Source organism: Salvelinus namaycush, chromosome 18 (assembly GCF_016432855.1).
Source record: "Salvelinus namaycush isolate Seneca chromosome 18, SaNama_1.0, whole genome shotgun sequence".
Classification (NCBI taxonomy): Eukaryota; Metazoa; Chordata; class Actinopteri; order Salmoniformes; family Salmonidae; genus Salvelinus; species Salvelinus namaycush.
The window spans coordinates 38,215,729-38,242,666 of record NC_052324.1 but is presented as its reverse complement, the minus strand read 5'-3'; the positions used below and the strand labels follow the sequence as shown (position 1 = coordinate 38,242,666).

General features: G+C 42.8%; 1 protein-coding gene across 1 annotated transcript in view; it reads left to right on the top strand.

The window, feature by feature from the left end:
* The window catches only part of mamdc2a (MAM domain containing 2a), a 34,676-nt gene extending 14,258 nt beyond the window's left edge, over nt 1-20,418 (top strand). The window contains exons 6-14 of the mRNA XM_039012884.1: nt 200-456; nt 9,225-9,318; nt 10,861-11,007; nt 11,638-11,903; nt 11,997-12,093; nt 14,841-14,996; nt 15,177-15,436; nt 17,145-17,232; nt 19,612-20,418. Coding sequence (XP_038868812.1) covers nt 200-456; nt 9,225-9,318; nt 10,861-11,007; nt 11,638-11,903; nt 11,997-12,093; nt 14,841-14,996; nt 15,177-15,436; nt 17,145-17,232; nt 19,612-19,673 — 1,427 coding nt within the window. The 3' untranslated portion in view covers nt 19,674-20,418. The remainder of the gene's footprint in view (nt 1-199; nt 457-9,224; nt 9,319-10,860; nt 11,008-11,637; nt 11,904-11,996; nt 12,094-14,840; nt 14,997-15,176; nt 15,437-17,144; nt 17,233-19,611) is intronic.
* Nucleotides 20,419-26,938: the final 6,520 nt, after the last annotated feature.

Below are 26,938 nucleotides of genomic sequence, written 5' to 3'. Positions count from 1 at the left end.
CATACATACACCATGAGCAACCAGAGAGGTACACACACACAAAGATCACCCCAGGGGCCTGACCTGAGGGGCCTGACCTGAGTGTGTGTTCTGTTCATTGGTGAATGTGTACTAGTTTTTGTTCTATACAATACGATAACCCAATATTGCTGTCATGTTTCTACACCTCACCTGTCTCACCTCTCTCATCTCTCTCCAGGCCACTACATGTATGTGGACTCAGTCTATGCCAAGCGGTTCCAGGAAGTGGCCAAGCTGACGTCTCCCATGACGACCACACCGGTATCAGGCTGCCTGTCGTTCTACTACCAGCGGGACCAAGAGAGAGGGAACATCTTCTCAGTGTTCACTAGAGACACGCTGGGACACTACGAGGAGATCTGGAGGCCTGAGGTCTACGCTACAACTTCCTGGAGGCTGGTCAACGTGGATATTAAGGCCCCACACCCCCTGGAGGTCAGTACGGGTTTTACACCACACCTGCTTGACAAACAAACACATGCCTGGAGGTCAGTACGGGTTTTACACCACACCTGCTTGACAAACAAACACATGCCTGGAGGTCAGTACGGGTTTTACACCACACCTGCTTGACAAACAAACACATGCCTGGAGGTCAGTACTGGTTTTACACCACACCTGCTTGACAAACAAACACATGCCTGGAGGTCAGTACTGGTTTTACACCACACCTGCTTGACAAACAAACACATGCCTGGAGGTCAGTACGGGTTTTACACCACACCTGCTTGACAAACAAACACATGCCTGGAGGTCAGTACTGGTTTTACACCACACCTGCTTGACAAACAAACACATGCCTGGAGGTCAGTACTGGTTTTACACCACACCTGCTTGACAAACAAACACATGCCTGGAGGTCAGTACTGGTTTTACACCACACCTGCTTGACAAACAAACACATGCCTGGAGGTCAGTACTGGTTTTACACCACACCTGCTTGACAAACAAACACATGCCTGGAGGTCAGTACTGGTTTTACACCACACCTGCTTGACAAACAAACACATGCCTGGAGGTCAGTACTGGTTTTACACCACACCTGCTTGACAAACAAACACATGCCTGGAGGTCAGTACTGGCCCTACAAACCTTAGATTTCAAGGGTCAGAGGGTAAGGACAGACAGACAGACACAAGCACGCAGGCAGGCAGGCAGGCAGGCAGGCAGGCGCACACACACACACACACACACACACACACACACACACACACACACACACACGCACTAGAGATCTTTGGTCTGTGCAGTGTTCTTCCCTGTGGATTCTCTGGACAGATATAAATAGCCAGACAGGAGAAGGGTGTTATTAATTACTGTTGCCATTGCACCAGAGACTGAAGTGTTGTCATAGCGCCAGAGACTGACTGAGTTCCTTCAAGGGTAGAACACCACAAAGAAGATCCAGGGAAGAGTTTGTATGACTCTTCTCCTCCTCCTCCTCCCAATCCTCCCGCTTCTCCTCCTCCCAATCCTCCCCCTTCTCCTCCTCCCAGTCCTCCCCCTCCTCTTCTTCTCCACTCCTCCCCCTTCTCAACCACATTTCACACAGACAGCCCTCCCCCATCAGCTCCTCTCCTATGAATCTCTTGTTGGAAGAGAATAGATTGAAAAGAGAGGAAATGTTTGGTCTCGTTCTCTGCTGCTGCTGTAGTGTTATAATGTATCTTATAGCAGACTGGTGACTTCCTGTCAGATTCTGTTGTGAAGTGTACAGTGCATTCCAAAAGTATTCAGACGCCTTGACTTTTTCCATATCAATCTACACACAATACCCCACAATGTCAAAGCAAAAACAGGTTTTTAGAAATGTATGTAAATGTAAAAAAAAAAAAACTGAAATATTACATTTACATAAGTATTCAGACCCTTTACTCAGTACTTTGTTGACGAACCTTTGGCAGCGATTACAGCCTGGAGTCTTCTTGGGTATGACGCTACAAGCTTGGCACAACTGTATTTGGGGAGTTTCTCCCATTCTTCTCTGCAGATCCTCTCAAGCTCTGTCAGGTTGGATGGGGAGCGTTGCTGCTCAGCTATTTTCAGGTCTCTCCAGAGATGTTTGATCGGGTTCAAATCCGGGCTCTGGCTGGGCCACTCAAGGACATTCAGAGACTTGTCCCGAAGCCACTCCTGCTTTGTCTTGGCATCGTTGTCATGTTGGAAGGTCATGATTGGAAGTGTTATGTTGAGCGAAGGGGGGGAACCCAAGAGCGGAAGAGGAAGAGGAAGCCGGGATGAATGCACAAAAATGTTTATTGAACACAGAGAACTGGGGAGTGCAGAACCGGGATAGGTCAGATAAGTTGCAGAAAAACAGGAGTGTAGAGTGAGGTGGGAGTTGTCTGAGTAGAACTGGGGAACAGGTCCTGAGGGGAATCCGAGGTAATGGTGGTGAATGATATCCAGAGCAAGGTGGTTGGTGGCGAGATGTGGAACAGGAGACAGGAGCCAGAGACAGAGCGGTAACTGCAAGGAGAGGACAAAAATGGTGTAAGGCAGGAAACCGAGTACAGCAGAGCAACACGAGTTTGAGAATAGACAAAAGGCTAGAGTGATAACTGACTGAGCAGAGATTACGATCTGCCAGAGTGGAGGTGGCAGGGATGAGTATATGTAGAGGTCTTGATTTATGGAATGATTTGCAGCTGGTAGGGATCAGCTCTGACTCCAGCACACCTGTCTCCAACCACACAATCAGAGAGAGAGAGAGAGAGAGAACGACACCGAATGAACACCACCAGGCGTAGTCGGAGCAGATGTGACAAGAAGGTCATGATGGCGCCGGAGGGGAGGGCTGCCGTCTTATTGGCTCTTATCCAACCGTGCTATTTTGTTCGTTTTTTCACGTTGTTCATAACTTGTTTTGTACATAATGTTGCTGCTACCGTCTCTTATGACCGAAAAGAGCTTCTGGACATCAGAACTGCGATGGTCACCTCAAACTGGACGAAGAGTTCTTCGTCAATGAGTCGGACGGGAGGGATATACTACAGACACTCGACCAGGCCCAGATCCCCGTGATTCGCTGGAGAAGGAAATTGAGACTTTGCTGAAAAAGATCAGGGTGCCTTGTGAGGATCAAGCGACGAATGGCTAATCTGCCTTTGCCTTCCATCCTGCTAGCTAATGTTCAATCACTGGAAAATAAATGGGATGAACTAAAAGCACGTATATCCTAACAACGGGACATTAAACACAGTAATATCATATGTTTCACCGAGTCGTGGCTGAACGACGACATTAAGAACATACAGCTGGCGGGTTGTACACTCTATAGGCAGGACAGAACAGCAGCCTCTGGTAAGACACGGGGCGGGGACCTATACATATACAGTTGAAGTCGGAAGTTTACATACACCTTAGTCAAATACATTTAAACTCAGTTTTTCACAATTCCTGACATTTAATCCTAGTAAAAATTCCCTGTTTTAGGTCAGTTAGTATCACCACTTTATTTTAAGAATGTGAAATGTCAGAATAATAGTAGAGAGAATGATTTATTTCAGCTTTTATTTCTTTCATCACATTCCCAGTGGGTCAGAAGTTTACATACACTCAATTAGTATTTGGTAGCATTGCCTTTAAATTGTTTAACTTGGGTCAAGCGTTTTGGTTAGCCTTCCACAAGCTTCCCACAATAAGTTGGGTGAATTTTGGCCCATTCCTCCTGACAGAGCTGGTGAAACTGAGTCAGGATTTTAGGCCTCCTTGCTCGCACACACTTTTTCAGTTCTGGCCACAAATGTTCTATGGGATTGAGGTCAGGGCTTTGTGATGGCCACTCCAATACCTTGACTTTGTTGTCCTTAAGCCATTTTGCCACAACTTTGGAAGTATGCTTGGGGTCATTGTCCATTTGGAAGACCCATTTGCGACCAAGCTTTAACTTCCTGACTGATGTCTTGAGATGTTGCTTCAATATATCCACATAATTTTTCTTCCTCACGATGCCATCTATTTTGTGAAGTGCACCAGTCCCTCCTGCAGCAAAGCACCCCCACAACATGATGCTGCCACCCCCGTGCTTCACGGTTGGGATGGTGTTCTTCAGCTTGCAAGCCTCCCCCTTTTTCCTCCAAACATAACGATGGTCATTATGGCCAAACAGTTCTATTTTTGTTTCATCAGACCAGAGGACATTTGTCCAAAAAGTACGATATTTTTCCCCATGTGCAGTTGCAAACCGTAGTCTGTCTTTTTTTATGGCGGTTTTGGAGCAGTGGCTTCTTCCTTGCTGAGCGGCCTTTCAGGTTATGTCGATATAGGACTCGTTTTACTGTGGATATAGATACTTTTGTACCTGTTTCCTCCCGCATCTTCACAAGGTCCTTTGCTGTTGTTCTGGGATTGATTTGCACTTTTTGCACCAAAGTACGTTCATTTCTAGGAGACAGAACGCGTCTCCTTCCTGAGCGGTATGACGGCTGCGTGGTCCCATGGGGTTTATACTTGCATACTATTGCTTGTACAGATGAACGTGGTACCTTCAGGCGTTTGGAAATTGCTCCCAAGGATGAACCAGACTTGTGGAGGTCTTGGCTGATTTCTTTTGATTTTCCCATGATGTCAAGCACAGAGGCCCTGAGTTTGAACATAAGCCTTAAAATACATCCACAGTTACACCTCCAATTGACTCAAATGATGTCTATTAGCCTGTCCGAAGCTTCTAAAGCCATGACATCGTTTTCTGGAATTTTCCAAGCTGTTTAAAGGCACAGTCAAGTTAATGTATGTAAACTTCTGACTCACTGGAATTGTGATACAGTGAGTTATAAGTGAAATAATCTGTCTGTAAACAATTGTTGGAAAAATTGCTTCTGTCATGCACAAAGTAGATGTCCTAACCGACTTGCCAAAACTATAGTTTGTTTACAAGAAATTTGTGGAGTGGTTGTAAAATGAGTTTTAATGACTCCAACCTAAGTGTATGTAAACTTCCGACTTCAACTGTATGTAAACAACAGCTGGTGCACAATTTCTAAGGAAGTCTCAAGGTTTTGCTCCCCTGAGGTAGAGTATCTCATGATAAGCTATAGACCACACTATCTACCTAGAGAGTTTTCATCTGTATTTTTCGTAGGTGTCTACATACCACCACAGACCGATGCTGGCACTAAAACCGCACTCAATGAGCTGTATACCGCCATAAGCAAACAGGAAATCGTTCATCCAGAGGCAGCGCTCCTAGTGGTCGGGGAATTTAATGCAGGGAAACTAAAATCAGTTTTATCTAATTTCTATCGGCATGTTAAATGTGCAACCAGAGGGAAAAAATTCTACCACCTTTACTCCACACACAGAGACGCGTACAAAGCTCTCCCTTGCCATCCAGTTGGCAAATCTAACTATAATTCTATCCTCCTGATTCCTGCTTACAAGCAAAAATTAAAGCAGGATGCACCAATGACTCGGTCTATAAAAAAGTGGTCAAATGAAGCAGATACTAAACTACATGAGTGATTTGCTAGCACAGACTGGAATATGTTCCGGGATTCTTCCAATGGCATTGCAGCGTACACCACATCAGTCACTGGCTTTATCAATAAGTGCATCGAGGAAGTCGTCCCCACAGTGACTGTACGTACCTACCCCAACCAGAAGCCATGGATTACAGGCAACATTCTCACACTGAACTAAAGGTTAGAGCTGCCGCTTTCAAGGAGCGGGACTCTAACCCGGAAGCTTATAAGAAATCTCGCTATACCCTCCGACGAACCATCAAACAGGCAAAGCGTCAATACAGGACTAAGATCCAATCGTACTACACCGGCTCTGACGCTCGTCGGGTTTGTGGCAGGGCTTGCAAACTATAACAGACTACAAAGGGAAGCACAGCCGCGAGCTGACCAGTGACACGAGCCTACCAGATGAGCTAAATCACTTCTATGCTCGCTTCGAGGCAAGTAACACTGAAACATGCATGAGAGCATCAGCTGTTCCGAACGACTGTGTGATAACGCTCTCCGCAGTCGATGTGAGTAAGACCTTTAAACAGGTCAACATTCACAAGGCCACAGGGCCAGACGGATTACCAGGACGTGTACTCCGAGCATGCGCTGACAAACTGGCAAGTGTCTTCACTGACATTTTCAAACTCTCCCTGTCTGAGTCTGTAATACCAACTGTATTGTTTCAAGCAGACCGCCATAGTCCCTGTGCCCAAGAACACTAAGGTAACCTGCCTAAATGACTATCGACCCGTAGCACTCACATCTGTAGCCATGAAGTGCTTTGAAAGGCTGGTCATGGCTCACATCAACGCCATTATCCCAGAAACCCTAGACCCACTCCAATTTGCATACCGCCCCCAACAGATCCACAGATGATGCAATCTCTATTGCACTCCACACTGCCCTTTCCCACCTGGACAAAAGGAACACCTATGTGAAAATGCTATTCATTGACTACAGCTCAGCGTTCAACACCATAGTGTCCTCAAAGCTCATCACTAAGCTAAGGACTCTGGGACTAAACACCTCCCTCTGCAACTGGATCCTGGACTTCCAGACGGGCCGCACCCAGGTGGTAAGGGTAGGTAACAACACATCGGCCATGGTGATCCTCAACACGGGGGCCCCTCAGGGGTGCGTGCTCAGTCCCCTCCTGTATTCCCTGTTCACTCATGACTGCATGGCCAGGCACGACTCCAACACCATCGTTAAGTTTGCTGAACCGACAACGTTGAGACAGCCTATAGGGAGGATGTCAGAGACCTGACCATGTGGTGCAAGGACAACAACCTCTCCCTCAACATGATCAAGACAAAGGAGATGATTGTGGATTACAGGAAAAGGAGGACCGAGCACGCCCCCATTCTCATCGACGGGGCTGTAGTGGAGCAGGTTGAGCTTCAAGTTTCTTGGCGTCCACATCACCAACAAACGAACGTGGTCCAAGCACACCAAGACAGTCGTGAAGAGGGTACGACAAAACCTATTCCCCCTCTGGAGACTGAAAAGATTTGGCATGGGTCCTCAGATCCTCTAATGGTTCTACAGCTGCACCATCGAGAGCATCCTGACCAGTTGCATCACTGCCTTGTATGGCAACTGCTCGGCCTCCGAACGCAAGACACTACAGAGGATAGTGCGTATGGCCCAGTACATCACCGGGGCCAAGCTTCCTGCCATCCAGGACCTGTATACCAGGCGGTGTCAGAGGAAGGCCCTAAAAATGTCAAAGACTCCAGCCACCCTAGTTATAGACTGTTCTCTCTGCTACTGCACGGCAAGCGGTACCGGAGCACCATGTCTAGGTTCAAGAGGCTTCTAAACAGCTTCTAACCCCAAGCCATAAGACTCCTGAACAGCTAATCAAATGGCCACCCAGACTATTTGCATTGCCCCCCCCCCCCCATCTACACTATCTATGCATAGTCACTTAAATAACCTACATGTACATATGACCTCAATTAACTCGACACCGGTGCCCTCACACATTGACTCTGTACCGGTACTCCCTGTATATAGCCCTGCTATTGTTATATGCTGCTGCTCTTTAATTATTTGTTATCCTTGTCTCTTACTTTTTTTGTAGGTATTTTCTTAAAACTTGGTTAAGGTCTTATAAGTAAGCATTTCACTGTAAGGGCTACACCTGTTGTATTCGGTGACAAATACAATTTGAACCAGTCTGAGTGCTCTGGAGCAGGTTTTCATCAAGGATCTCTCTGTACTTTGCTCCGTTCATCTTTGCCTCCTGACTAGTCTCCCAGTCCCTGCCGCTGAAAAACATCCCCACATCATGATGCTGCCACCACCATGCTTCACTGTAGGAATGGTGCCAGGTTTCCTCCAGATGTGACGCTTGGCATTCAGGCCAAAGTGTTCAATCTTGGTTTCATCAGACCAGAGAATATTTTTTCTCATGGTCTGAGAGTCTTTAGTTGCCTTTTGGCAAACGCCAAGCGGGCTGTCGTACCTTTTACTGAGGAGTGGCTTCCGTCTGGCCACCCTACCATAAAGGTCCCAAGAGAAACTCTGGAGCTCTGTTAGAGTCACCATCGGGTTCTTGGTTACCTCCCTGACCAAGGCCCTTCTCCCCCGATTGCTCAGTTTGGCCCGGAGGCTAGCTCTAGGAAGAGTCTTGGTGGTTCCAAACTTCTTCCATTTAAGAATGATGGAGGCCACTGTGTTCTTGGGGACCTTCAATGCTGCAGAAATGTTTTGGTACCCTTCCCCAGATCTGTGCCTTGACACGATCCTGTCTCGGAGCTCTACAGACAATTCCTTCAACCTCAGGGCTTGGTTTTTGCTCTGACATGCACTGTCAACTGTTGGACCTTATATAGACACGTGTATGCCTTTCCAAATCATGTCCAATCAATTGAATTTACCATAGAAGGACTCCAATCAAGTTGTAGAAACATCTCAAGGATGATCAATGGAAACAGGATGCACCTGAGGTCAATTGCGAGTCTCATAGGAAAGGTTGTGAATAGTTATGTAAATAAGGTATTTACGTTTTTTTTTATAACTGTGCAAACATTTCTAAAAACCTGTTTTTGCTTTGTCATTATGGGGTATTGTCACGCCCTGACCTTAGTTATCTTTGTTTTCTTTATTTATTTGGTTAGGTCAGGGTGTGACGAAGGTGGAATGGGTGTTTTTGTCTTGTCTAGGGGTTTTTGTATATCTATGGGGTTTTGGTTTGTCTAGGTAATGTAGGTTTATGGTGGGCTAGATTGGTTCCCAATTAGAGACAGCTGTTTATCGTTGTCTCTAATTGGGGATCCTATTTAGGTTGCCATTTTCCATTTTGGTTTTATGGGTTATTGTCTATGTTGATGTTGCATGTCTGCACTTCGTGGTTATAGCGTTCACGTTCGTTTTGTTAGTTTGTTTGTGTTCTTCGTGTTCAGTCGTCTTCTATTAAAAAATATGTATTCACATCACGCTGCGCTTTGGTCTCCTCACTACGACGAACGTGACAGGTATTGTGTGTAGATTGCTGAGGACATTTATTTAATCCATTTTAGAAGCTAACTGTTGATGAGCTAACTGTTGATGAGCTAACTGTTGATGAGCTAACTGTTGATGAGCTAACTGTTGATGAGCTATTTATTGCGCTAACTGTTGAGCTAACTATTGAGTTTACACTGTATGGTTATCTTCTGATTATATATTGGTTATATCTTGGTTTGGTCTGTGTTTTCCAGGTGGTTTATGAGGTATTCTTTAACAGTGCAGCATGTTTTCCAGGTGGTTTATGAGGTAGCCTTTAACAGTGCCCGTGGAGGATACGTGGCCATTGATGACATCTCCTTCTCCCCAGAGTTCTGCCACACAGAGACAGGTGAGAGGGTACAGTATTACTATCATCAACTCAGTGGGGCGGAGAATCCTAGAGAATCTCCATTGAGCATGCTTTTTAGTCCAGGTCTACAGGCGTAATCTGTGTCTGGGAAACTGGCCCAGTGTGTTTCAGCAACAGTAGCTACTAGCTACATTACTCCGCCACCACAGAGCCCTGAAGTACCACATAGTCCCTACTCTACCATGGAACCCATTCTCATTTTCCTCAAGTGTTCCAGACAACATGATTTAGCAAGCGAGGTGGGAGAGAAGTGTGTGTTCCCTTTGAAGAAAAGGATTGGAATTGATTAGATTACGATTGGAACATTAACCGCAGATTATCAATTATCCTTCATTTGATTCCACTATCCTCTGAAGTTGAACTAGTCTCTCTTCTCTTTCTGTATCTTTCTCGCTCTCCTTCTCTCTGCCCCTCCGTCTAAATTCCAGAGAGAACCTCTCAGCAGCCAGTGTTCCATTACTGTGTCAGTCAGCCCTGGGCTTAGGATACAGCATGGTACAGCATGGTACATGTATTTTAAACACAGTTCTGATGTCATAGCCATATCAATACATACAATCTATAGCTTTTTTATTGTAAACATTCAAAACATGTGTAAGTATCCTGCTGTGTCCTGAAAAAGACCTTGCAGCAGAAACGTTTTTATTTATATTTATAAAGCTCCCTAAGGTATTGTTTCCAAAGCTCCCTAAGGTATTGTTTCCAAAGCTCCCTAAGGTATTGTTTCCAAAGCTCCCTAAGGTGTAGTATCATTTTATAAAGCTCCCTAAGGTGTAGTATCATTTTATAAAGCTCCCTAAGGTATTGTTTCCAAAGCTCCCTAAGGTGTAGTATCATTTTATAAAGCTCCCTAAGGTATAGTATCATTTTATAAAGCTCCCTAAGGTATAGTATCATTTTATAAAGCTCCCTAAGGTATAGTATCATTTTATAAAGCTCCCTAAGGTATAGTATCATTTTATAAAGCTCCCTAAGGTATAGTATCATTTTATAAAGCTCCCTAAGGTATAGTATCATTTTATAAAGCTCCCTAAGGTATAGTATCATTTTATAAAGCTCCCTAAGGTATTGTTTCTAAAGCTCCCTACGGTGTCGTTTCATTTCCTAAAGCTCCCTGAGGTGTAGTATCATTTTCCAAAGCTCCCTAAGGTGTAGTATCATTTTATAAAGCTCCCTAAGGTGTAGTATCATTTTATAAAGCTCCCTAGGGTATTGTTTCCAAAGCTCCCTAAGGTGTAGTATCATTTTATAAAGCTCCCTAGGGTATTGTTTCCAAAGCTCCCTAAGGTATAGTATCATTTTCTAAAGCTCCCTAAGGTGTAGTATAATTTTATAAAGCTCCCTACGGTGTAGTATAATTTTCTAAAGTGACCGTAGCTGGCAACATTTATTCCATGGCCTGTTTTTGGCCTTGATCTGGATCATTTGGAATGATTCTAACCCATGGAATTAAGAGGTACCATTGTTCACTTCTACCCGCATAGAATGACTATAGTGTGATAGCTGCTTGTTTTGTTTCAGAGCCCGTGGTTGACCCGTCCATAGCTAACTGTGACTTTGAGGAGGATCTGTGTCAGTACTACCAGGAAAGAGTGGAGAGCAAGGTGTGGAACAGAGTTTCAGTGAAACCCAACGCCTACAGAATAGGAGACCACACCACAGGGACTGGTGAGTTACACAACTCTATGGACACGTCCCAAATCACACCCTATTCCCTATATAGTACACTACTTTTGACCAGTGTCCATAGGGCCTTGGCTAAAAGTTGTACACTATATAGGGACTAGGTTGCCATTTGGGATGCACACTATAACGCCTAAGACTTGACACAAACATTTATGAGCCCTTTATGTATTATCGTAGGGCTGAATCCTAACATCCGCTGAAGTCGAATTTCAACTCATGTTTCCCATTAACATCGATACATAACTAAGTGAAAAATGTACTTGGAAGTTATGTTTCGCCCCATAATGATTGTGACTAAATAACAGGTATTTAGAGTCAGTTGGAAATAAAATCTAATTTATTCATCACATGCGCTGAATACAACAGGTGTAGACTTTACCATGAAATGCTTACTTACGAGACTGACAAAGCTGTGTTAAAAAGTAAGAAATTAGCAAATAAAATAGTAACACAATAAAATAACAGTAAGGAGACTATATACAAGGAATAGCAGTACAGAGTGAATGTATAGGGTTATGAGGTAGTTGAGGTAATATGAACATGTAGGTAGGGGTTAAAGTGATGTCCTGCATAGAGAGACGTAACATATCAAATCCTAAATCTACCCTCCAGGCTCGTTCCTGCTGGCGAACACACGATTCACGTCGCGGCCGGGTTACGTGGGTCGTCTCCACGGTCCTTTCCTCCCCGGCAACCATAAGTACTGTCTGCGTTTCCACTACGCCCTTCACGGCTTCAGGAAAGTGGAAAACGCGTTGGTTCTCTACATCTACGACCAGCACAACGTGGCTCAGGAGAAGGTCTGGAGCCTGGCTGATACCACCAGAGATGTCTGGACAGGGGTGGACGTCACATATATGAAGCCCATGGTTACCAAGGTAACAACGCATGCGTACACAGAAGGAAGGGAGGGATAATAGTTGAGTTTTTTGCTCTGCGATAGCCGGGTAATATCTGTGTCTTTCTCCCAGGTAGTGTTCGTCAGCATCTGTAAAAACTTCTGGGACTGTGGCCAAGTGGCTCTCGATGACATCACAGTGACCATTGGGGACTGTAGAATCACAGCAGGTAAGACAGCAGGCCTGGGCGTGTATACGTCAGGTCTTTGACCTTGCCATTATGTCAAGGAGACTGCACATGAGATTGAATCCTGCCTTGTGATATCCACTGCACATGGGATTGAATCCTGCCTTGTGAAATCCACTGCACATGAGATTGAATCCTGCCTTGTGATATCCACTGCACAGGGGATTGAATCCTGCCTTGTGATATCCACTGCACATGGGATTGAATCCTGCCTTGTGATATCCACTGCACATGGGATTGAATCCTGCCTTGTGATATCCACTGCACATGAGATTGAATCCTGCCTTGTGATATCCACTGCACATGAGATTGAATCCTGCCTTGTGATATCCACTGCACATGAGATTGAATCCTGCCTTGTGATATCCACTGCACATGGGATTGAATCCTGCCTTGTGATATCCACTGCACATGAGATTGAATCCTGCCTTGTGATATCCACTGCACATGAGATTGAATCCTGCCTTGTGATATCCACTGCACATGAGATTGAATCCTGCCTTGTGATATCCACTGCACATGAGATTGAATCCTGCCTTGTGATATCCACTGCACATGGGATTGAATCCTGCCTTGTGATATCCACTGCACAGGGGATTGAATCCTGCCTTGTGATACACATGCAACTATGAACTATTTCTCCCATTGACATCAATACTTATAAACAGAACTGAAACAGAGAGGTGTATAGGGTCAGCTGATTTACAGATCTGGATGATCTCCATTGTTGATTTTTGTGAAAATAAACAGTCTATTTCTAAGTTAAGTTGGTGTTCTTCTCACACCGTGCTTGCCAAGCCCAAAGCTCTTTAGTTTCCATCCAAAGTGAAGTGTTTATTAAAACACTTTACTATTTATGTTAACACCGCTGGCTCAGCGAGCTAGTTTGGCTAGGTTACATATCGAAACTTAGTTATATTTATATTATTTATTTAACCTTTATTTAACTAGGCAAGTCAGTTAAGAACAAATTCTTACCCCCGGCCAAACTCTAACCTGGACAGCGTTGGGCCAATTGTGCGCCGCCCTATGGGACTCCCAATCACGGCCGGTTGTGATACAGCATGGAATCGAACCGGGATCTGTAGTGACGCCTTTAGCACTGAGATGCAATGCCTTAGACCGCTGCGCCACTCGGGAGCCACTCTAGGAGTGTGCTACTTAACAGTGGCATCCTGCTACTCTGGTAGCAGTCCAGGACTTGGTGTTGTAGTTTAGCCAGGAATCCCTCACTACATAACCTGCTCTGAAGAAGTGTCACAGGCTGGATGTGATCCCGGGTACCCCACTGGAGAAACGAACATCTTAACCATTAGAACAAGAGGAAATTCCATCTTGGGCCAAGGGCTGACAATGATTGTAAAGTCGCAGGCAGGGCTACCTTGCAAGCTGGGTTCTCCTGGCACTGGCCTTGCTCAAGCCAGAGTAGCTAGTAGCATGAGAAAATATTTCAAGCTGGAATAAAATCAACTACAACTCTCCTCCTCTCCTCTACTCAAGCCCCGGCTGTGGATATGTGGTTTTTGTTGCCAGCTGCTGGGAGACTGGGCTGGGTCCTTCAGTTAAACTCTTACTATTTATAAGCTCTTAGGCTGCGTTTACACAGGCAGCCCAATTCGGATCTTTTACCACTAATTGGTCTTTTGACCAATCAGATCAGATCCTTTGCCCATAACAGTAAACACAGCCTTAGACGATCAGCCATTGTGGCAAACATCTGGTGTCGCCGTCTATGGTGTTATATGGTAATTACATGGGCAGTGACGGCTTCTTTGCTTTGACAGCAGTTTCTCTGGGCCGTTTGGGCTGCGTTCTCATGCCGCTGTGGTGAAAACTATAAAATAAGGCCTTCGGAACGGTTTAGATGGCATATGATAATATTACTGCCAACCTTGCAGAGACTGTCACAAATGAATTGTCTTTGATTGTAATTATAATTTATTTCACATATGCATAACAGAAATACATTTCAAAGCTACTTGTAAGGTTTTGTTGTAATGTTGTCATTCTTAAATCTATGAAATGACAAAGGACTATCAACTATGAAGACAACAGTTAAAAACCTTAAAAGCGGCAGTGGATTTAGACTATTTTAGTCCCAAAGTAAACTGCCATTCATCAGGGCTGTTATGATGTTGCTCATGACTTTCATAACTGCTGCTGATTCAGCTATGACCCTGCTATGACCCTGCTATGACCCTGCTATGACCCTGCTATGACCCTGGTATGACCCTGCTATGACCCTGCTATGACCCTGGTAGTGAAGAGCAATGGGGAAATACAGCCAGACGTCAGTTTTGATTTACATTTGGTTGAGATGTCGACTCACATGAACTCAACGTGAAATATATATTTTTTTACCATGTCATTGGATTTAGGTTAAAAGTTAGGTGACAAAAATATGAAATTCCTTTACCTTGATGACTTTTTGCAAATTCAATTAGTTTTCCACGTTGATTCAATGTCATCAGATCGAATTTTTGTTGTTGAAATTACGTGGAGACAATGTTGATGCAACCGGTTCTTGCCCAATGGGGAAAGGAGTTATTCTTTATCTCGTTATGAAATCACTTGAGTCATCATTCAAACATCACGGTCAACTGCCAACCTCCAGGGAGTCAGAACACTGTTGATGTAGACCATAGATAGTTATTACCATGTATCTACATTTAATCGAACTTTGCTGTCAGAATCCTTCAAACAGCTGTGTGTGTGTGTGTGTGTTCCAGGGCCGCTGAGACCCTTGCCTGGCCAGTGTAACTTTGAGACAGGGGACTGTGGCTATAGCCAGGAGAAGGAGACAGATAAAGGGGATTGGCTCCGGGTGCGAGGGCAAACCCCCACCTCCTACACCGGGCCCCGAGGAGACCACACTACAGGGGTGGGTGAGTCACCAGTTCATTCATTCATCCGTACACCCAGCATCAGTTATACACACACACACGTAATGCTGATGATATGCTGTACTGTATGTCAGCAACGTGTTTGTATGACCCCTGATATCTTCCTCCTCCCGAGTGTTTACATTCCACCAGTAACCTGTCATATCTCATATCTCTCTTCAGGGTACTTCATGTATGTCGAGGCCTCCCTGATGCGTCCTGGTCACACAGCCCGTCTGCTGTCTTCTGACCTGAGGGGCTCCGCGAGGCCACAGTGTCTGGTCTTCTACTACCACATGTACGGCTCTGGCACCGGCTTGCTGAGCGTACTCCTGCGCCGCGGCGATAGCGAGCAGGACGCGTTGCTATGGAGACGTCACGGCGAGCAGAGCATCTCCTGGATGAGGGCAACGGTGGACTACGAGTGTGACCGCAGACACCAGGTAGAGACACACAGACAGACAGACAGACAGACACACAAAGAGACAGAGAAACACACAGACAGACAGACACACACAGTGACAGACAGACACACACAGTGACAGAGAGACACACAGTGACAGAGAGACACACAGTGACAGAGAGACACACAGTGACAGAGAGACACACAGTGACAGAGAGACACACAGTGACAGAGAGACACACAGTGACAGAGAGACACACAGTGACAGAGAGACACACAGTGACAGAGAGACACACAGTGACAGAGAGACACACAGTGACAGAGAGACACACAGTGACAGAGAGACACACAGTGACAGAGAGACACACAGTGACAGAGAGACACACAGTGACAGAGAGACACACAGTGACAGAGAGACACACAGTGACAGAGAGACACACAGTGACAGAGAGACACACAGTGACAGAGAGACACACAGTGACAGAGAGACACACAGTGACAGAGAGACACACACAGTGTCAGAGAGACACACACAGTGTCAGAGAGACACACACAGTGTCAGAGAGACACACACAGTGTCAGAGAGACACACACAGTGTCAGAGAGACACACACAGTGTCAGAGAGACACACACAGTGTCAGAGAGACACACACAGTGTCAGAGAGACACACACAGTGTCAGAGAGACACACACAGTGTCAGAGAGACACACACAGTGTCAGAGAGACACACACAGTGTCAGAGAGACACACACAGTGTCAGAGAGACACACACAGTGTCAGAGAGACACACACAGTGACACTGACTGACTGACCGAACTTCCGGAGAGGAAATGGGGACACATTTGTCTCATCAGACTCCATTGGAATAAATATTCTGTTTTATTCCATATTCATTGATATTGATGCTATTTTGAGAAATGTTGCTAGGTTTCCATCCAATTGGCAACAGATTTTCATGCGTATATTCTAAAATCTGCATAAAGAAAATATGCAAATTTTCCCACCGGTGGTGTGTTTCTACCAAATGGACTTTGCGGATAAGTTTACTTCGATATGATGGTTATTATATGTGTATATATATGTCAATATTTGCGCATTAAGATATTTCCAGCGCCATTTCTCGCATAATACATTTTACAGACTCCAAAACATCCCGCCATGCCGACCAAACAAATGATCTGTCAGCATTTAGAAAATTGTACCGAAATTCCCTGTTTTCATCACAGCTGGATGGAAACGGGGTTTAAACTGTGGATGGAAACGGGGTTTAAACTGTGGATGGAAACTGGGTTTAAACTGTGGATGGAAACTGGGTTTAAACTGTGGATGGAAACTGGGTTTAAACTGTGGATGGAAACTGGGTTTAAACTGTGGATGGAAACGGGGTTTAAACTGTGGATGGAAACGGGGTTTAAACTGTGGATGGAAACGGGGTTTAAACTGTGGATGGAAACGGGGTTTAAACTGTGGATGGAAACGGGGTTTAAACTGTGGATGGAAACGGGGTTTGATGGAAACGGGGTTTAAACTGTGGACGGAAACGGGGTTTAAACTGCGGACGGAAACGGGGTTTAAACTGCGGACGGAAACGGGGTTTAAACTGCGGACGGAAACGGGGTTTAAACTGCGGACGAAAACGGGGTTTAAACTGCGGACGAAAACGGGGTTTAAACTGCGGACGGAAACGGGGTTTAAACTGCGGATGGAAACGGGGTTTGTGATGATTTTCTTTGCCTTTCTTTCCAGATTATATTCGAAGCGATCCGAGGACCATCAATAAGAAGTGATATCGCAATTGATGACATTGTGTTTAAAAAAGGACCGTGCACAGCAGGTAGGTTCTCTGGCCGTCATTGTAAATAAGAATTTGTTCTTAATTGACTCGCCTGAATAGATAAAGGGAAAAAAGAAAGAGGGGAAAAAATGTTTTTTCAGGACTTGAGAACACACATTACACAGTTAACACATTATACTCTATCGGGGGAAACTACAACCAGTATGACATCATAATGACAGGCTAAATCAACAGCAAAGTTGTACTCTGATTGTAATCACTGAGCTATTTCTGTTTTGTGTTAGAATAGCTTAATGCTGTGTAGACAGGGACTGGTGCAGTCTGTATAGTACAGCACCTGTTAGAATAGCTTAATGCTGTGTAGACAGGGACTGGTGCAGTCTGTATAGTACAGCACCTGTTAGAATAGCTTAATGCTGTGTAGACAGGGACTGGTGCAGTCTGTATAGCACGTGCTAGAATAGCGTAATGCTGTGTAGACAGGGGCTGGTGCAGTCTGTATAGTACAGCACCTGTTAGAATAGCTTACTGCTGTGTAGACAGGGACTGGTGCAGTCTGTATAGTACAGCACCTGTTAGAATAGCTTAATGCTGTGTAGACAGGGACTGGTGCAGTCTGTATTTTACATTTACATTTTTAGTCATTTAGCAGACGCTCTTCTCCAGAGCGACTTACAGTAGAGTGCATACATTTTATTACATTTTACATACTGAGACAAGGATATCCCTACCGGCCAAACCCTCCCTAACCCGGACGACGCTATGCCAATTGTGCGTCGCCCCACGGACCTCCCGGTTGCGGCCGGCTGCGACAGAGCCTGGGCGCGAACCCAGCCCAGCCTGGGCGCGAACCCAGAGACTCTGGTGGCGCAGCTAGCACTGCGATGCAGTGCCCTAGACCACTGCGCCACCCGGGAGGCATGTATAGTACAGCACCTGTTAGAATAGCGTAATGCTGTGTAGACAGGGACTGGTGCAGTCTGTCCAGTACAGCACCTGTTAGAATAGCTTAATGCTGTGTAGACACGGGCTGGTGCAGTCTGTCCAGTACAGCACCTGAAAGAATAGCTTAATGCTGTGTAGACAGGGACTGGTGCTGTCTGTATAGTACAGCACCTGTTAGAATAGCTTAATGCTGTGTAGACAGGGACTGGTGCAGTCTGTATAGTACAGCACCTGTTAGAACAGCTTAATGCTGTGTAGACAGGGACTGGTGCAGTCTGTATAGTACAGCACCTGTTAGAATAGCTTAATGCTGTGTAGACAGGGACTGGTGCAGTCTGTATAGTACAGCACCTGTTAGAACAGCTTAATGCTGTGTAGACAGGGGCTGGTGCGGTCTGTACAGCACGTGCTAGACGGTATCATGTCTAATCACGGTTCAGTAGCTCAGTATAATAACCTCTATCACACAGTGCAGTACAGCATCCTACCACAGGTCTTCAGTCAGAATAGAGACAGTTCTCTATACATAGAAATATGATGTATAGATTACACCGTTCCCTGTACATAGACTTATCAGGTATCGAAAAGACAGTTCTCTATACATAGAAATAGGATGTATAGAATACACAATTCCCTGTACATAGACTTATCAGGTATAGAAAAGACCGTTCTTTATACATAGAAATATGAATAGAATAACCTCGTCCCCAGGTTACTCCGTGAGAGCCGGCTGGGGACCAGATATACAATAGAAAAGACACCAGGTGTCAATTCTCCACTTCATGAGTAAATTTTAAAAAATGAATTGGAATTTCAAATTAAATTGGAATTGACATGGAATTAAATTAAATATTTTTACATTTCCCAGTTAATGGAATGAATGAACATAGTATATAAAATGTACTGTAATATTGGTTTTGAAACATTGCAACCTGTACTCCTATATTTTCAGTATACTTAAGTTGTCTGAACAGTGGCATGATCCGCCGGAGGGAATTGAATTCAAATTGGAGTTTGCAGAATTGTTGGGATAATATTGACTTGGGAATTGAATTATTCGAATTGACCTAACATTGGAATTAAGAGGAATTTAATTATCTCTGATAATTCAAAGACTGACCTAGAATTTTAATTGAATTCAATTGAATACAGGGAGAGATAATTGAATTAGAATAGAATTTGTGGAATTGACCCCAATCATGATAGACACTGTTATCGATTCCCTTCCAACATGAGATTGTTTCACAGATGCATTTACAGGAGGCTGCTGAGGAGACGGGCTGATAATAATATCCGGAACGGAGCAAATGGAATGGCATCAAATTCATAGAAACCATGGAAACAATGTGTTTGATGTATTTGATACCATTCCACAGATTCCGCTCCAGTTATTACCACAAGCTTGTTCTCCCCAATTAAGGTGCCACAAACCTCCTGTGGGATGCATGTTAATATTTCTAATTTCTCTTCTAGATCCTGGAGACACAATTCCATATTCCGGCTTTTCAGAAAACTTCAACGAGATTGAGTACTGAGGGAAACACTGGATTGTCTGTGTGTCTGTCTGTGATAGAAGACTGGGTGGGGACAATGGTGAGAGCTTGTGTGTACGGGAGAAACTCCTGCAAGACCATTTACCTAGAGTAGAGACATGCTCAGTGCCAGTCATTAGTTTTCCCACTGTTTCTTCTTCTTGTACAAGGTAGGATAAAATGTAGGCTTACAGACCATTGTACAGTCAAAACTTATTTTTTGTTGTTGTAGAAAAGCATTCAATATGTTCAAACGTAATATTTTCTGGATGTGTGCATGTTAATGTATTCTTACTCCCCTCGATTGACGTATTGTCAGTGCAGAAATAAGATGGATTGTTTTAAAAACTCAACGTTTTTACTGCACAGTTCATGTCTGGCCCCTAGTGGTGGGAGGTCATAACTGCAGAGAATTCTCTATTCTGTCTAAAATAATACATGAATAGTCTGTATACAAATGCAATAGTAAAATGTTGACTAAACTTGTAAAGCACTGACCCACCTGTATATCGATTGTGTATCTAACATTTACACTATGCATTGCAATGATATCTAACTCCTCACTGTGACAACGGATTTGTGTCCAGCTTTAGGTCTGAAGTCAGAAGATAACCAGCAATTCATATATCAAAGTCTACTGGGATAGGCTACTCTTCTCTTTCTCAGGTTTCTTACTTTTCTTTTCTAAACATGTTTTTCTACGTAGAGCTATGTTCTGCTGAAGTTTAGTATGTAAATGATGCTCTACAAATAAACGTTGAATTAAATGCAGACACATTATTTGTTTTAATAGAACCTAGAACACTTGTCAGGGGAATTGTTTGACCAAATCAGTATGTCTGATTGACAGTCAAAGCAAATAGAAGCGTTTGGTACCCTCACCTGGGAAGAGCTAAGGCAGGAGTGACACTCATTCCATGGAAGGCCTAGTGTCTGCTGGATTTTTTATTTTTTTATTTCAATTAAGTCCTAGACAACCAGGTGAGGGGAATTCCTTACTAATCAGTGACCTTAATTCATCAAACAGGTACAAGGGAGATTGACAACCTGCAGACATTCAGCCCTCTGTGGAATGAGTTTGACACGTGAACTAAAGGAACGTGGCTGACGTGCAAATCAATATTTAATTTCAGTAAAGGTTCAGGTCAGGGTTAAGGATTTGGTTAGGGTTAAGGTATGGGTCAGTTGTAGGTTTTGTCTAGTCGGGCTGTCAATGGGATGCTGGTCAGAAAAGTCCCTTTTTAACTCACCTACTTGCTGCTTTCAGTGTTGTGCCTTCTAATGATGTCACCAGTTTACAGTTTAAAAGTTAGTGTGGTTAACAAGCACAAGGAACATGATTAAACAATCCTTCTGTTTGTTTACAGATGTATGCAGCAAAATATAGAGTACTGTTTTAATACAAATAAAAATGACAAGATGTTTAATATATATTTTTGTTTTTGTAAAAGCATATTCATAATGTAACATAAATTACAATCACAGTTTCTAGGAGAATTTATAGGGAAACAGTCACAAAGCAGATAAAAAAACAAGCCATGTGTATTAAATATTTCAGGTTTAGATTTGCTTGTTTGAAATAGGATTACAGTAAAACTTAGTGGCACGAGTACACAAATATCTCAGTTCCTTTCACTTGACGGCTCTGTCAAACGCTACAGACTAGTTAAGGCTACTGACCAAGTTCACAGCTGACCAAAAACACTGACAAATAAAACAGTTAGCCAAAAACCAGGGAGCACACTGTAAAAAGAAAAGAACCCTGGAGGATCCTTTAGGGGTTCTTCAAATTGAAACTGTGAGGGAACCCCGATAAGAACCCATTTTAATGGATCCTCGAAGAACCTTTTGAAGAAACTTTTAGGGTTCATTTTTGAACTACCCCCCCCCCCCTATTATTAATAATAATCAGCATAACAATAAAACAATATTTTAGTTGTCAGTGTTTATTGTGATTTTAGTGGCAAAGCAGAATAAAAAAATCTAAATATGAGGTAAACTCCCAGCAGAGACCCACATCCAATGGGTTTATCCTCTGGTGTGTTGATGTTAAAATGTGTTGATGTCCTCCGTATCCATAGCCAGAATGATTTTGCAGTGCATGGTGATCTAACAGGTTTCCAGTTATATTCATCAGAGTTGTAGGGAGGGTGATGTCTGTGAATCCCCAAAAATAGTAATTATATAGATGATTAACAAAACATGCACACAACAGTATTCATACCTTGGTTTTTGTGGTAAATGTAAAAACCTGTTTTGATAATGGTTTTCATATACACGCCTTGTCCATAAGGTAGAGGCCTCTGGGATATCCATTCATTGAAGAGATAAGGGAGGAGGATGGTACATGTGATCTGCATAACATACTAATACCAATTAACATACCTTTGTATGCCTCTGTATACCTGCAGACACAGACACAAAAGTGAGTAGTTCAGTCATCTGCACCCAATACAGCTATCCTTCAACATATTCTTGTAGCCTACATATTTTTAACTCTGTTGATTGATATTCACTGAATTGTGGCAATTTTCTGTTTTAGAAAGATTCGCACAGATATGAAAAGATAGATGGTATCATAAAACAATATCTATTTAGATCATACTAGGGACAAAACTTACCTTAAATTGAGGAGATCTTAAAATGTTTCATTTAAGGGCCTGCACCAGCTGTCTTCAAATCCAAATGTTTCAGTTGGGGCAGTTAGGTTCTTGTAAGCCCCACCAACTAAGGAGGTTCCTTCGATGAACCCCTCCTCCTATGGGGTTCTTGGAAGAACCTTTTTGGGGGCCATTTTCAGTGCCAAGAACCCAAAGGTTTTTCAAAGAACTTTGAGGATTTTAGAAGAACCCTTAACCCCTAATTTTTAAGAGCGCCGGTACGTAAGCTAGCTACCTAGTTTAAATATCAACAGAGCTCCTACAAAAGCATAACATTTGATTAACACTTGATTTAGCCTACATCATCATCAATATTCGGTCTGGTTGGCTGATACGCGCAGCAGAGAGAGGCAGAAAGACAAGGAGAGGTAAATCAAAATAACTAAAAGAAATCGAGCTCGCCAATGATCAGCTGATAGTCCACCCTCTTTACCTGATGTCGATCGTGTCTTTAGGAGGCAGTGTAACTAGTATGCTTACAATTTGTGTTGAGTGTGTTGCAGAATAAATAGGCCAATGCTCTCAGTGCATAACTTGGGATGAAAGTACAGGAGCTGTCTTTCCAAGTCGGTCCATTAGACTATGTCCACCTAAATTCATCAATTACATTATGCAGTAGAGATCTCTGGTTATTTACTGTTAAGATCTCTGGTTATTTACTATTAAGATCTCTGGTTATTTACTATTAAGATCTCTGGTTATTTACTGTTAAGATCTCTGGTTATTTACTTTTAAGATCTCTGGTTATTTACTGTTAAGATCTCTGGTTATTTACTATTAAGATCTCTGGTTATTTACTATTAAGATCTCTGGTTATTTACTGTTAAGATCTCTGGTTATTTACTTTTAAGATGTCTGGTTATTTACTATTAAAATCTCTGGTTATTTACTGTTAAAATCTCTGGTTATTTACTATTAAGATCTCTGGTTATTTACTATTAAGATCTCTGGTTATTTACTGTTAAGATCTCTGGTTATTTACTGTTAAAATCTCTGGTTATTTACTATTAAGATCTCTGGTTATTTACTGTTAAGATCTCTGGTTATTTACTATTAAGATCTCTGGTTATTTACTATTAAGATCTCTGGTTATTTACTATTAAGATCTCTGGTTATTTACTGTTAAGATCTCTGGTTATTTACTGTTAAGATCTGTGGTTATTTACTGTTAAGATCTCTGGTTATTTACTGTTAAGATCTCTGGTTATTTACTGTTAAGATCTCTGGTTATTTACTGTTAAGATCTCTGGTTATTTACTGTTAAGATCTCTGGCTATTTACTATTAAGATCTCTGGCTATTTACTGTTAAGATCTCTGGCTATTTACTGTTAAGATCTCTGGTTATTTACTATTAAGATCTCTGGTTATTTACTGTTAAGATCTCTGGTTATTTACTGTTAAGATCTCTGGTTATTTACTATTAAGATCTCTGGTTATTTACTGTTAAGATCTCTGGTTATTTACTATTAATTAAGGGTTCATACACATTTTCCATGATGTCTCCATTAGTTTTAACCACATTTTCATGACTATTATTATAACCTACATGAAAAAGTAACCATTATTGACACTGGAAGGCTGCTGTGTCTGATCCCATGTAGGCCTACCGTCTCCTGTAGGCCTGCCGTCTCCTGCCGTTGATCCCTTGATCAACTCAAGGCACTTAATCCTCCACAAAGTAGAACTGGACTGTTAGTCACATGTTGTCAACATGTGGTCAACCCTCCATCTGGAGAGCTGCTGAGTGTGCAGACTTGGTGTTTGATCCAGCCCTGAAACACCCAAGTCTGCTTATCAAGGTCCTGTTGAGCAGCTGATGTTTAGGCTACAGTGTGGTTAGACCAGGGCTGATGTTTAGGTTACAGTGTGATTAGACCAGGGCTGATGTTTAGGCTACAGTGTGATTAGACCAGGGCTGATGTTTAGGCTACAGTGTGGTTAGACCAGGGCTGATGTTTAGGTTACAGTGTGGTTAGACCAGGGCTGATGTTTAGGCTACAGTGTGGTTAGACCAGGGCTGATGTTTAGGCTACAGTGTGATTAGACCAGGGCTGATGTTTAGGCTACAGTGTGGTTAGACCAGGGCTGATGTTTAGGCTACAGTGTGGTTAGACCAGGGCTGATGTTTAGGCTACAGTGTGGTTAGACCAGGGCTGAAACAAAAGCCTGCACTCCCAGTAGCTATCCTGGAGGATGGTTACCACCTTTGATATAAAATATTGCAACATAACAACCAAATACTTTTGTCTTCATGAAATTATTCCCTCATTCAAAGAATCAGGGATCAAATGGATAAGGTAGGCTACTTCAAAGCAAGGTTGCTAACTAGACATATTTATATATAAGGCTCAGAAATTCACGTTTCAGTGGAGATCTATGCACAGCGAGTTATTTGCCAATTATGATATTCTTCGAATATTTTCAACGTTGTTGCAATTACATGGCCATTGTTTAATAGAGGGGAATCCCAGCTTTCCAATGGTGCAGATTTATTTAGGCCAGTGGAAAGGCAATAACAACATTAATGCTTAGTCAGCTATAGTTAACTACACAAAAAAATGATTGGTCAATTTTGGTCATTTCTGTAACCCAGCCCTGGGTCTCTATAGTACATACCCAGCACTGGGTTATTTTGACCCCCCACTGTTGGGTTACGTGAATGACCCCAAAAGTGTTTTTTAAATGTATTTTTTTTAAATGCTGTGTTATTGTTATTCGTGTATTTTTTGATCCAGAAGTGGGTTATTTCTAGCTTTATTGCTGGGGGAAAAATGTCCACCTTCTCTCTATTACAGAATCTGTTACTTTTCTAAAGGTAAAAATACTTCTAACAATAAAACTCTATGTTACAACGTTAATACACAGTCTATGACATTCTTAAAACCTGTACTGCTCTGGCGTTCCGCCAGCGGAACTCCTCCCACATTCCACTGAAAAGGCAGAGCGCGAAATTCAAAATATATTTTTTAGAAATATTTAACTTTCACACATTAACAAGTCCAATACAGCAAATGAAAGGTACACATCTTGTGAATCCAGGCAACATGTCCGATTTTTAAAATGTTTTACAGCGAAAACAGCACATATATTTATGTTAGCTCACCACCAAATACAAAAAAGGACAGACATTTTGCACAGCACATGCACAAAGCCAACCTAACTAACCAAGAACCAACCAAACTAACCAACAAACAACTTCATCAGATGACAGTCTTATAACATGTTATTCAATAAATCTATGTTTTGTTCGAAAAATGTGCATATTTCAGGTATTACATTTACATTTACATTTAAGTCATTTAGCAGACGCTCTTATCCAGAGCGACTTACAAATTGGACAAGTCAGTTAAGAACAAATTCTTATTTACAATGACGGCCTAGGAACAGTGGGTTAACTGCCTTGTTCAGGGGCAGAACGGCAGATTTGTCAGCTCGGGGATTTGAACTTGCAACCTTTCAGTTACTAGACCAACGCTCTAACCACTAGGCTACCCTGCCGCCCCATAAGGTATAAATCATAGTTTACATTGCAGCTACAATCAGAAATTGCACCGAAAGCAGACAGAATAATTACAGACACCAACGTCAAATACCTAAATACTCATCATAAAACATTTCTGAAAAATACATAGTGTACAGCAAATGAAAGACAGGCATCTTGTGATTCCAGACAATATTTCCGATTTCTTAAGTGTTTTACAGCGAAAACACAATATAGCGTTATATTAGCTTACCACAATAGCCAGAAACATAAGCCATTTCCCAGCAGCAAAAGTTAGCGATCGTAACAAACCAGCAAAAGATATATAATTTTTGACTAACCTTGATATGCTTCATCAGATGACAGTCCTATAACATCAGGTTATACATACACTTATGTTTTGTTCGAAAATGTGCATATTTAGAGCTGAAATCAGTGGTTATACATTGTGCTAACGTAGCTACTTTTTCCCACAACGTCCGGATATTTTTCTGACACTTTTTCTGACACACATATTCTGACCAAACAGCTATTCATAAACATAACTAAAAAATACATGTTGTATAGGAAATGATAGATACACTAGTTCTTAATGCAATCGCCGTGTTAGAATTCTAAAAATAACTTCATTACGACATAAGGCTTACGTTATGGCGAGCGAGTGCCCAAAACCTGATCGCAAAACTAATAGTACACAGCTCGACAGATATATGAAATAGCATCATAAAATGGGTCCTACTTTTGCTGATCTTCCATCAGAATGTTGTACAAGAGGTCCTTTGTCAAGAACAATCGTTGTTTGGATTTAGAACGTCCTTTTTCCCTCTTGAATTAGCAAGCGCACTAGCCAAGTGGCGCGAAGCTCTCCTTCCTGAACAAAGGCACACAACGCAACACGCCTAACGTCCCGAATAAATTTCAATAGTCTAATAAAACTATATTGAAAAAACATACTTTACGATGATATTGTCACATGTATCAAATAAAATCAAAGCCGGAGATAGTAGTCGCCTATAACGAAAGCTTTTCAGAAGGCAATTCCAGGTCCAACCTCGCGCTTTCCAGAAAACAGGAAATGGGTGACACGTCATTCCAAGAGGATTTATTCCATCTCAGACCAAGATAA